Source organism: Bubalus kerabau, chromosome 8, assembly GCF_029407905.1.
Source record: "Bubalus kerabau isolate K-KA32 ecotype Philippines breed swamp buffalo chromosome 8, PCC_UOA_SB_1v2, whole genome shotgun sequence".
Lineage (NCBI taxonomy): Eukaryota > Metazoa > Chordata > Mammalia > Artiodactyla > Bovidae > Bubalus > Bubalus kerabau.
This window is the reverse complement of record NC_073631.1, coordinates 90272268-90284311: the sequence shown is the minus strand read 5'-3', so window position 1 is coordinate 90284311 and position 12044 is coordinate 90272268. Positions and strand designations below refer to the sequence as shown.

Below are 12044 nucleotides of genomic sequence, written 5' to 3'. Positions count from 1 at the left end.
GTAGACGGACCTTTTTTGGCAAAGTAATGCCTCTGCTTATTAGCAAATACATAATAATGTCAGTCATTTCAGTTTGTATATGACTTACCCAGTTTTCATGGCTGCAAAACCCTGCAGTCCTCATAGATACTTTGTAGATATTTTATTCATTTGAAGATTTAGATTGGAAATCTGAGTCCTCATACATAATACATTCATAGAAGGAAAAGGCAATGCATTTTGAGTCAAAGCAAATTGACAGCAAGGGTAGTGTATTCTTTCATCACATAATACAGAGAAAATAGCAAGACGATAATAACTGGTATTAATTCCTGAAAGTGTTTAAACATGCCAATTAAGTAGAAAGCAAGGAAGTATCATGGTGAATATTGAAAATAGGCCTATTATCTTTTTCCTTTCTTCCATGCTGCCTTTTTTGGTGGAAAGGGAGGGAGACTTTGTATTTTTTCATTAACTCGTTATAGAATTCATCAGCATTTTTAAACTGTACATAACTTCTTAACTTTTATTTTTCAATGGAGAAATTATCAAGGTGGTGCCAGTTTGCTTATATCCTGGAATGTTGGAATTTATGAGAACTATCATTGCAGTATTTTTATTTATGCACCCTTTTAAAATTGCATTTTCGTTGTTGTTGAATGCCTCTAAAAATGTAGACGTCTGCCTGTTACAGTTAGGATCTGCTGATACCTTTGTGCCTTGGCTTCTCCCTTCCTGAAAGCGTGTTATTTAAGCTTTCCTCATTTCACAGGAGTTGACCATTAGCACTCCATACTCTGGACTTAGAGTTCCTATACCTTGTTTGTAGGGAGATGTACCTACCCTCATGGATTGCCTCCAGGCCTATGATATTCATCTATTTCCTGTCTTTATTGGCGTTACTGATTTTGAGACTAGATATCCTGGATTCCCTCCCAAGTTATATATATTATCAGTGATTTCCCATTAAATTTTAGCTCTTTGTTTTCTAATTACTGTCTCTACTTGCAATATGTTGATTAGATTCCTTATTTGACTTCTCTAAGTTGGTTTTTTGGAGAAGGCAATGGCACCCCACTCCAGTACTCTTGCTTGGAAAACCCCATGGATGGAGGAGCCTGGTAGGCTGCAGTCCATGGGGTCGCTAAGAGTCGGACACAACTGAGCGACTTCACTTTCACTTTCACTTTTCACTTTCATGCATTGAAGAAGGAAATGGCAACGCACTCCAGTGTTCTTGCCTAGAGAATCCCAGGGACGGGGGAGCCTGGTGGGCTGCCGTCTGTGGGGTCACACAGAGTCGACACGACTGAAGCGACTTAGCATAGCATAAGTTGGTTTTTACCTTATCACTATTCCTAGCATAGTGTTAGTTCTCTATTTTTACACAAGTCTAGTAATTGAGAAGTAACAAGACCATGGGATTGTGAAAAATAATAAACTGTTCATACTTAAAGGATATGATTACTATTTAACATTTCCAGTTCAGTTCAGTTGCTCAGTCATGCCTGACTCTGCAACCCCATGGACTACAGCATGCCAGGCTTCCCTGTCCATCACCAACTCCCAAAGCTCTCTCAAACTTATGTCCATTGAGTCGGTGATGCCTCACTGAACACTTTACATCACCAAATAGGACACCAGAAGTTGACAAAAATATAAAAGCAAGTGTCAAAATTTCAGTCTTGGTAGGAGATCTGAATACCTATATTCTGCTATATAAGGGATACCAAAGCTCATCAAGGATAAAATAGATTTAAATAGCACAGTAGCAACCTTGATCTTATATCCATATATATCACACTGTACCCGCAATGCAGAATAGTTTTCAAGTACTCATGGAAAAGTTAGACACACAGATAAATATTTTATAATATGAAGCTGGTTTTAATTATTTTAAAAGATTACTGCCATACAAATTTTATTCTCTAATATGATGCATAAACATAGAACTTAAAAAAGGTGAACTTTGTTTAGAAAGTTAGTTTTCCAAATTTGGCCATATGATACTCGACAAAGAAAGGGATATGTCATGGGAATCGACTCTGGAGTTACCATTCAGATTGCCTGACTGTATTAAGGCTTAAGACCCCTCACTCTAAACTGAAAATCATTCTGTCCTTCCTTATTTTGATTCTGAATCTATTTTCATTTTTTATTCCTGTTTTAGCTCAACTTTATCTCAGACCTTGTCAATTCTATGAAATGGCAAAAAAAAAAAAAAAAAAAAAAATTCTTGGCAAATCCCTTTCTAGAAATCTAAGATAGAAATTAAGTTGTTTTCCATCCTTAATGGATCTCCTCCTTCCCTCTGAAGTATTATGTTAATTTCAGAAGAACAAACTAGCATTTTGATGCTAGTTTCTTTAGTCATTGAAACAGCCTCTGCTTTTACTGAACATACATCACTGTGTTAAAAATTAAAATTGCATTGATAGGAGAAGACATCGTGAGTATTCAATTTTGGTATACGTTTCTCAGTTTTGTTTTTTTTTTTATTTCTGTATTTCAGCTTTCTGAATAAGTTTTATAAAGTAAACTTTAGATGGTGCCACTGCTTGCTTTTTTTTTTTTTAAGAGATTGGTGTTTTTATTTAGTGATTTATTTTTAATAGGAATCTTTATTTCATTGAATTTCTCTTTCTTTTGTGTCGTACATCTTTCTTCCTCTTATTTTTCCCAATGGCATTTTCTTCATGCTGTGCTAAATCTCATGTCTCATCTATCAGAAATATGAGAAACATTTATAAGATTTTTTTTAATATCAAGTGTATGCCAGTTAAGTTTGTAAACAGACTAGAATGAGTTGGTATGTGGTAATGATGAGATGCTGTTAATTAAAAGATAAACCAAGGAAACAAGTTATTTTGTTATGATGATTTGAAAAGTCAGATATAGACAGATTTACTCTATTCTTTGGAGAGTGTACTAGGAAATCAATGGCAAAACACTCCTATATTTTATGATGCTTATTTCTTTCCTTTTGACATGAACTTAAAAAATCATATGAAGTAAATGACAAGATAATTGCCTCCACTTTTAAAAATATAAATGTCTAGTAAAGACTTTACAAGAAGAGATGGGGTGAAATTTTCAACATGAAAAAATGGTGTTTCTGAGACACTGCCTCTTATATTCAAACCCCTAGAAATGTTCCCCAGCCATCCATAAAGATGGTATTGTAATTTATATTTAAATTAATAAAATAGGTACCAATAGCTATATCTACAATGCTTTGCTTTTTTATGGAAGTATAGTTGATTTATAATGTTGTGTTAGTTTAAGGTGTGCAACAGTGACCCAGTTACATATATATTCTTTAATGCTTACCTTCATCTAGATTCTTATGTTTTATAGTCTAATGTGCTAATTTTTTGACCAGCTGAATAATTATTACAAGCTGTAAAGCTTATTGTTATTTTCTTTCTTGACTGCCACCTGTCAGAATCAAAAGGGAAGATAAAAATCTCACTGAGCCACGAAAGATTCTGTATTGCTTGATGTGCCTTCTAAGGAGACACATCTATATGGAAGACAAAAATTAATGCAGCATTTTAAATCGAAACTTTGGTACTTTGTTGCAGGTGGGGAACACAAGGAGACTTCACCACTACTCATCCACGGCCTGTGGTCAAAGTAAAACTCTTCACAGAAAGCACTGGCGTCCTGGCTCTTGAAGATAAAGAGCTGGGAAGGGTGAGTTATGGTCAGCGCCACATGTCCCAGGCAGCACGGTTTTAACTTCTCTTGATTTAGAGTTGAAGTGGACCAGCATGCAGTGTGTGAACTACATTAGTAATTTATTTGTAATTTCCTATGAGCCCAGCTTACATCTCTGATTTACTAAACATAATTGCTGTAATTAGACTGTATTGTGATAGGTCTTGGGTGTGTAAGGGAAACACATAAAGTCATAGTCACTGACAGTCATTCCTGTCCCACGTACTTCACTGGCCAGCAAGGGAGTGGTATGGACCGACTCGTCCTTCTTGGTGAATGGTAACCCTGATTTAAACGTTTCTGTCCATGGACTAAAAGCATCCTCTTTATCTTTGAAGTCATCTGTTCCTTATATTGTGATTAGACTGATTAAAGAATATCTCAAGTGTATTTCTCTCTTATACCTATTCTTCTCTGTGTGAAGATTTTTGTCACACACCTTTTAACACAGAATTATTTTTCCCCCCATGGGCACCTCCTCATACCTAGAATATGATTGCTGAGTCACTTTAGTCGTGTCTGACTCTGCAACATTATGGATTGCAGCCTGCCAGACCTCTGTGTCCATGAAATTTTCCAGGCAAAGGTACCAGAGTAGATTGTCATTTCCCGCTCCAGGGGATCTTCCTAGCCCCCTCTAATTCCTGTCTCTTTCACTTATACTCAGCATCTTCTGACTGTAAAAGCATGAATGTTAACATGTTGTGCTCTCAACACCTCTCTGTGTGAAAGATTTTCTGCAGTCTTGTTTCTGAAGATGAGTCGTCTACAAAGTTATCTTCTGTAATGTGGCTCTATTTCACTCAGACCTGAGCGCTGCTTTCACAGGTGTTTTGCAGAGGATAAAGCCTCAAGAAATCTCTCTCAGGGATTTCTCGTAATGGTGGATTGCTGCTGTGATGCTCCGTGTTGAAGGACACTAGGATTAGTGTATATACTGGATTTTCTTCCCCTTAAAGTTAGGATTGCTGTTGATTTCGAATCTTCCTCCTTTTCGGTCTACACCCACCTTTGAAGTTTCTTTTCATTTCTAGAGATTTTGTGAATCTCTATCCACAGTCCAGAAATCGTGAGTCTGCACTTACATTCTATATTTCCTCTTCTGTTTCCCTGTTGCATCTATTTCTTAATTACCTAAGAGAGCTAAACCATAATGTTCATTCACTCATGTGCTTGTATATTTGTGCATTTATTCATGCAACAAAGGTGTACAGGTGGCATAATCTAAGAGAAGAGCCCTGGAGATTCCATATAGTGTGATGGATTTGTGAGTCCAAATTTTTCTTTTTTTTTTTTAAAATGATATACACGATTTTATTAAAGAAACTGAGCATGTTTTCTTATTTCTACTGACAATATACATCACCATTAACTCGCATTTGTGCTAGTAATCATCTCTTTCACAGTCTTTATTCTTATTTTAATTATTTTATTGGAGTATGGTTGATTTACAATGTTGTGTTAGTTTCTGCTGAACAGCAATATGAATCAGTTACACATACACATAAATCCCCTCCTTTTTAGAGTATTCCCATATAGATCATTACCAAGTATTGAATAGAGTTCCCTGTGCTATTCAGTAGGTTTTTATTAGCTATTTTTCTAAATATAGTTGTTTGTTTATGTTGATCACAACCTCCCAATTTGTCTCTCCTTCCTTTTGTTCTTGTAATCAGTCTCTTTCAAGTGTGATGTGTTTTACAAAGTGCTTCCAGATTATTTTTTTTCAAGCAAATAAAATAATAATATGACCATAAAGCCTATGAAATAGAATAAAATTCTGCAGACTCATAATCAAAACTATTACGTGCTTCAAAGATTTTCCCTCTATCATTAGTTTTCAAAATTTTGAATGACGTGTTCTGTTGTAATTTTCTTTTTTTCTGTTGTTGTTGTTTTTAATTTAATTTTATTTTTAAACTTCACAATATTGTATTGGTTCTGCCATATATCGAAATGAATCCGCCACAGACATACATGTGTTCCCCATCCTGAACCCTCCTCCCTCCTCCCTCCCATACCATCCCTCTGGGTCATCCCAGTGCACCAGCCCCAAGCATCCAGTATCGTGCATCGAACCTGTACTGGCGACTCGTTTCATATATGATATTATACATATTTCAGTGTCATTCTCCCAAATCATCTCACCCTCTCCCTCTCCCACAGAGTCGAAAAGACTGTTCTATACATCAGTGTCTCTTTTGCTGTCTCGTATACAGGGTTATTGTTACCATCTTTCTAAATTCCATATATATGCGTTAGTATACTGTATTGGTGTTTTTCTTTCTGGCTTACTTCACTCTGTATAATAGGCTCCAGTTTCATACACCTCATTAGAACTGATTCAAATATATTCTTTTTAATGGCTGAGTACTACTCCATTGTGTATATGTACCACAGCTTTCTTATCCATTCATCCGCTGATGGACATCTAGGTTGCTTCCATGTCCGGCTATTATAAACAGTGCTGTGATGAATACTGGGGTACACGTGTCTCTTTCAATTCTGGTTTCCTTGGTGTGTATGCCCAGCAGTGGGATTCCAGTTTTTTAAGGAATCTCCACACTGTTCTCCATAGTGGCTGTACAAGTTTGCATTCCCACCAACAGTGTAAGAGTGTTCCCTTTTCTCCACATCCTCTCTAGCATTTATTACTTGTAGACTTTTGGATCGCAGCCATTCTGACTGGCCAAATTTTTCATTTAAATTATGGTTACATTCATTTTACCTTATTCCCTTATTGTGTTTTCACTGTCTAATAGCACCAGCCATTTAAGTCTAATGCTATTATGTAACCTGAGGTATATTTAATTTATTCTTCAGCTCTCCAGATATATATATATATGTGTATATATATGTATATATATAAATTGCATATACATATCCCAAAGAAAGGCAATGCCAAAGAATGTTCAAACTACCATGCAATTGCACTCATCTCACACGCTAGCAAAGTAATGCTCAAAATTCTCCAAGCCAAACAAACATATGAAAAGATGCTCAACATCACTCATTATCAGAGAAATGCAAATCAAAACCACAATGAGGTACCATTTCATGCCAGTCAGAATGGCTGCGATCCAAAAGTCTACAAGCAATAAATGCTGGAGAGGATGTGGAGAAAAGGGAACCCTCTTACGCTGTTGGTGGGAATGCAAACTAGTACAGCCACTATGAAGAACAGTGTGGAGATTCCTTAAAAAACTGGAAATAGAACTGCCTTATGACCCAGCAATCCCACTGCTGGGCATACACACCAAGGAAACCAGAATTGAAAGAAACACGTGTACGCCAATATTCATCACAGCACTGTTTATAATAGCCAGACATGGAAGCAACCTAGATGTCCATCAGCAGATGAATGGATAAAAAAGCTGTGGTACATATACACAATGGAGTAGTACTCAGCCATTAAAAAGAATACATTTGAATCAGTTCTAATGAGGTGGATGAAACTGGAGCCTATTATACAGAGTGAAGCAAGCCAGAAAGAAAAACACCAATACAGTATACTAACACATATATATGGAATTTAAAAGAAGGTAATGATAACCCTGTATGCGAGACAGCAAAAGAGACACAGATGTATTGAACAGTCTTTTGGACTCTGTGGAAGAGGGTGAGGATGGGATGATATGGGAGAAGGGCATTGAAACATGTAAAATATCATATGTGAAACAAATTGCCAGTCCAGGTTTGATGCATGATACAGGGTGCTCAGGGCTGGTGCACTGGGATGACCCAGAAGGATAGGATGGGGAGGGAGGTGGGAGGGGGGTTCAGGATGGGGAACACATGTACACTCATGGCAGATTCAAGTCAATGTAAGGCAAAACCAATACAATATTGTAAAGTAAAATAAATTAATTAATTAAATTTAAAAAAATATTAAAAAAAAAATTCTCCAAGCCAGCCTTCAACAGTACATGAACTATGAACTTCCAGATGTTAAACCTGGATTTAGAAAAGTCAAAGGAACCAGAGATTAAATTGCCAACATCTGTTGGATCATTGGAAAAGCAAGAGAGTTCAAGAAAAACATCTACTTCTGCTTTATTGACTAGACCAAAGCCTTTGACTGTATGGTCACAACAAACTGTGAAAAATTTTTAAAGAGATGGGAATACTAGACCACCTGACCTGCCTCCTGAGAAATCTGTATGCAGAAGCAACAGTTAGAACTAGACATGTAACAACAGATTTGTTCCCAATTGGGAAAGGAGTACATCAAGGCTGTATATTGTCACCCTACTTATTTAACTTATATGCAGAGTACATTATGTGAAATGCTGAACTGGGTGAAGGACAAGCTGAAATCAAGATTGCCTGGAGAAATATCAATAACCTCAGATATGCAGGTGATACCACCCTTATGGCAGAAAGTGAACAGGAACTAAAGGGCCTCTTGATGAAAGTGAAAGAGGAGAGTGAAAAAGCTGGCTTAAAACTCAACATTCAGAAAACTAAGATCATTGCTTCTGTTCCCATTACTTCAGGCAAATAGACGGGGAAGCAATGGAAACAGTGAGAGACTTTATTTTGGGGGGCTCCAAAATCACTGCAGATGGTGACTGCAGCCATGAAATTAAAAGACACTTACTCCTTGGAAGGAAAGTTATGACCAACCTAGATAGCATATTAAAAAGCAGAGACATTACTTTGCCAACAAAAGTCTGTCTAGCCAAAGCTATGGTTTTTCCTGTAGTCATGTATGGATGTGAAAGTTGGACTATAAAGAAAGCTGAGTACTGAAGAATTGATGCTGTTGAACTGTGGTGTTCAGGAAGTCTCTTGAGAATCCCTTTGACTGCAAGGAGATCCAATCAGTCAGTCCTAAAAAAATCAGTCCTGGATTTTCATTGGAAGGACAGATGCTGAAGCTGAAACTCCAATCCTGTGGCCACCTGATGTGAAGAACTGACTAATTTGAAAAGACGTTGTTGCTGGGAAAGATTGAGGGCAGGAGGAGAAGGGGATGACAGAGGATGAGATGGTTGGATGGCATCACCAACTCGATGGATATGAGTTTGGGTAGGCTCTGGGAGTTGGTGATGGACTGGGAGGCCTGGCGTGCTGCAGTCCATGGGGTCACAAAGAGTCAGACATGATTTAGCGAGTGACTGAACTGAACTGATGCAACTTCTAAATAATGTGCACAAGTGGTATATTTTCCAGTTGTTTGTATATCTGAGAAAGGCCTTGTACTCCTGTGTTCCCATCATACACGAAAGCCAATTTTTCTATCTGTATAAGAGTTTCTCAACCTCAGCACTATTGATGTTCTGAGGAAGATAATTCTTCGCTGTTGGGAGCACTCCTGTGCATTTTATGATATTTGAGTAGCATTCCTGACCTCCGGTCAATATATGCCAGTTGTCTCATCTGCTCTTAAGTGAAGTCGATAAGAAATGTCTCCAGACATTGCTAAGTGTCCCCTGGGAGCAGACCTGCTTCAAGCCATTGATCTATACTAATGACCTCAGTAGGTTCCATGATTATAAATGTGTTCATGGGTTAATGGCGTCCCATTTTTAAATTGTCTTCCTTGGAGCTTTAGATTTGTATATCTAACTTGCATATTTGGTATTTCTAGTGTATTAATGGATATTGCACACTAAATATTTTTGAAATAAGAACTTTTGATTAGCAACCCCATCCAGTCTTCCATAGAGGCTGTTGTCAAGGCAGTGACCTCAGCTTGCCCTTTTTTTCTTCTTCTTTGACTAATATCCAGTCTATTTGCAAGTTCTGTCAGCTTTTTCCTAAATTTATACTGAGTTGGTTCACACTTTAACATTTTCTCTACTCTAATTCAAGACAATTTCTCACTAGTAGTAGTCCACTTACTGCTTCCTCATTTGTCATCCTGTCCCCTCTGATTCAGCTTTCACACCTCAGCCACTATTATCTATGTAAAATTCAACATAGAAGCACATCATTCTGTCTTTAAAACCTTACACTGTCTTCTCATCTATTTGGAAGAAAAAACTCAGACTCTTCATCGTAGTATGGTATGCCCAAGGAAGGGTTCTCAAAGGGACCCTGTACCAGCAGCATCAGCAACACCTGGAAGATGGTTGCAAATTCAGATTCTCAGGCCCAAATCTCTCTCTGCTGGATCAGAAATTTGGTGGGTAGGATGCCACAGTCTCTTTTAACAAGGCCTCAACATTGGACACAATCAACATTGAAGAACTCCACTCCACCTGAACAGGTCTCTCTAAATTTATCTCCTATTACACCCACCTTGTTTACTATGATTCTTCCTTCACGCTTGGCTTTCTTTCCTCAAACCTAATCAGATTTTAAATTTTGGGTCAGACTTCCCTGGTGGTCCAGTGGTTAAGAATCCACCTGCCAATCTAGATGCTTGTACTTATTTTGACTGTTTTATTGCATCTATTGGGCTTCCCTGATGACTCAGATGGTAAAGAATCTGCCTGTGATGCAGGAGACCTGGATTTGATCCCTGGGTTGGGAAGATCCTCTGGAGAAGGGAATGGCAATCCACTCTAGTGTTCTTGCCTGGGAATCCTATGTACAGAGGAGTCTGACAGGCTGCAGAACCTGGGGTCGCAAAGAGTCAGACACCAATGAGCGACTAACAACAATTGCATCTACAAGATTCTCCACTACAGTGAATGGATATAGTGAAAGTGGACATTCTGGTCTTATTCTTGATATTAGGGAAGAAACACTCAGTCTTTGAATATTAAATATAGCATTAATTTGGACTTCCCTGGTGGTCCAGTGGTTTAAGAGTCTGCCTGCCAATTCAGGGGACATGGGTTTTATCCCTGATCCAGGAGGATTCCACATGCCATGGACAGCTAAGCCCATGAACCACAACTATTGAAGCCTGAGTTCTCTAGAGCCCATGTTCTGCAACAAGAGAAGCAGCTGCAGTAAGAAGCCTGCATGCAGCAACAAAGACCCAGTGCAGCCAAAAGCATGTTAATTAATTAAAAAAAACTTTGGGTCTTTAGACATGACCATATATGCACTCACACACAATTAGAAGAAAACGGTAGTCATCTCTGGATGGTAGAGCTGTTGGTAATGTTTTCTATATATTTATCTACTTTTACATGTGGGGTCCCAAGAGTTGGACACAGCTTAGCAACTGAACCACTACCACCACACTCAGAAACAGCATAAAGAGTTTAATTTGAAGAAAAAGGCCTTACATCATCTGAAGTCTGTAGTCTATATAATTCTGTATCTGGGGATCTTGGCTGAGTGAAGTTTTTAAATTAAAATTTAGTGTGGTATTTGAAAGATGAGTAAAGAGCCCTTAAAATAGATTGATAACACAAGGTGATACCATTGAATGGCTGTAATATAAGAAACTGACAAGAACAAATGCTGACAAGGATGCAGATCAACAAACTTAAACTTACAACATATTGTATGATTTGTTCTAAAAGAGGCAATACTGTAGAAGCAGGAAATAGATGAATTGACCGGGGATTGACCCAAGGGGGAAGTGGTTGTCTGTAAATGGTGTTCAGGGATCTTTCAAGGTGAAGCAGTATTTATGTGTGACACTGGGTATTGGGTATATGGATGTATGCATTTGCCTAAACACATAGAACTGTACATTACAGGAGATCAGTCAAGATGGAGGAGTAAGAGAATGTGGAGTGCACATGTGTTTGAACACATCAAAAATAGACCTCCATGTCAACAGTTCTCACTGAAAACTAACTGGAAACTGGCAGAAGGACTCCTGCACAGCCAAGGCTGTAGAAAAGATACAAACATCCAGTACGAAGAGAAGAAAAGCAATCCTGTTGAGCCTTGTGACCCTGGACAGGAACTTAGAGAAGAAGCGAGAATACAGTTGGACCCCTGCCCTAGGGAATGTGCAGTGAGAGCCACAGATTACACACCTTAGTCCTGACGTCCTAAACAGGGAAGGCGATCCCCCTCAGCTGGCTGGAGAACTGCTGGGACAAACACGTAGACTCTGGGAACCCTAAACTCAGCTTGTGAGCAGCAGGAGTGCACTGGCTTCTCCCCCAAGTCAGAGTGGAGGGAGGTCTGTCCTGGAGGCTGCCAGGTTTCCCAGGACACTGGACCTGAAGCAGCCACGACTGGGGAGAAAACTCAGGTGTGGGATGCAGAGGCTACCAAGTTCTGGGCAGGGCCTGGGTGAGGTGGTGATGGCCATAGTTGAGCATTTAGTTAAGCAGCCTAGATCTCTGTGGCAGACAGTCCACCACCACTCACCACCCCATATGTGCTGAAAGACCACATGGGTTCCCCTGCCCCGCATTGTTGTTCCACCACAGGGCAAGGGCGGCAGAGGCTGGGAGCAGTGATCAGCTGTGAGCGACAAAGGG

At 38.8% G+C, this 12044-nt stretch overlaps 1 protein-coding gene across 12 annotated transcripts in view; it reads left to right on the top strand.

Annotated features, from left to right (window-relative positions):
- CADPS2 (calcium dependent secretion activator 2) overlaps nucleotides 1-12044 on the top strand; it is a 584066-nt gene that overhangs the window by 294279 nt on the left and 277743 nt on the right. For all 12 annotated transcript variants that reach the window (XM_055590800.1, XM_055590801.1, XM_055590799.1 and 9 more), the window contains exon 7: nucleotides 3564-3675. In XM_055590800.1, the coding sequence (XP_055446775.1) occupies nucleotides 3564-3675 (112 nt within the window). The remainder of the gene's footprint in view (nucleotides 1-3563; nucleotides 3676-12044) is intronic.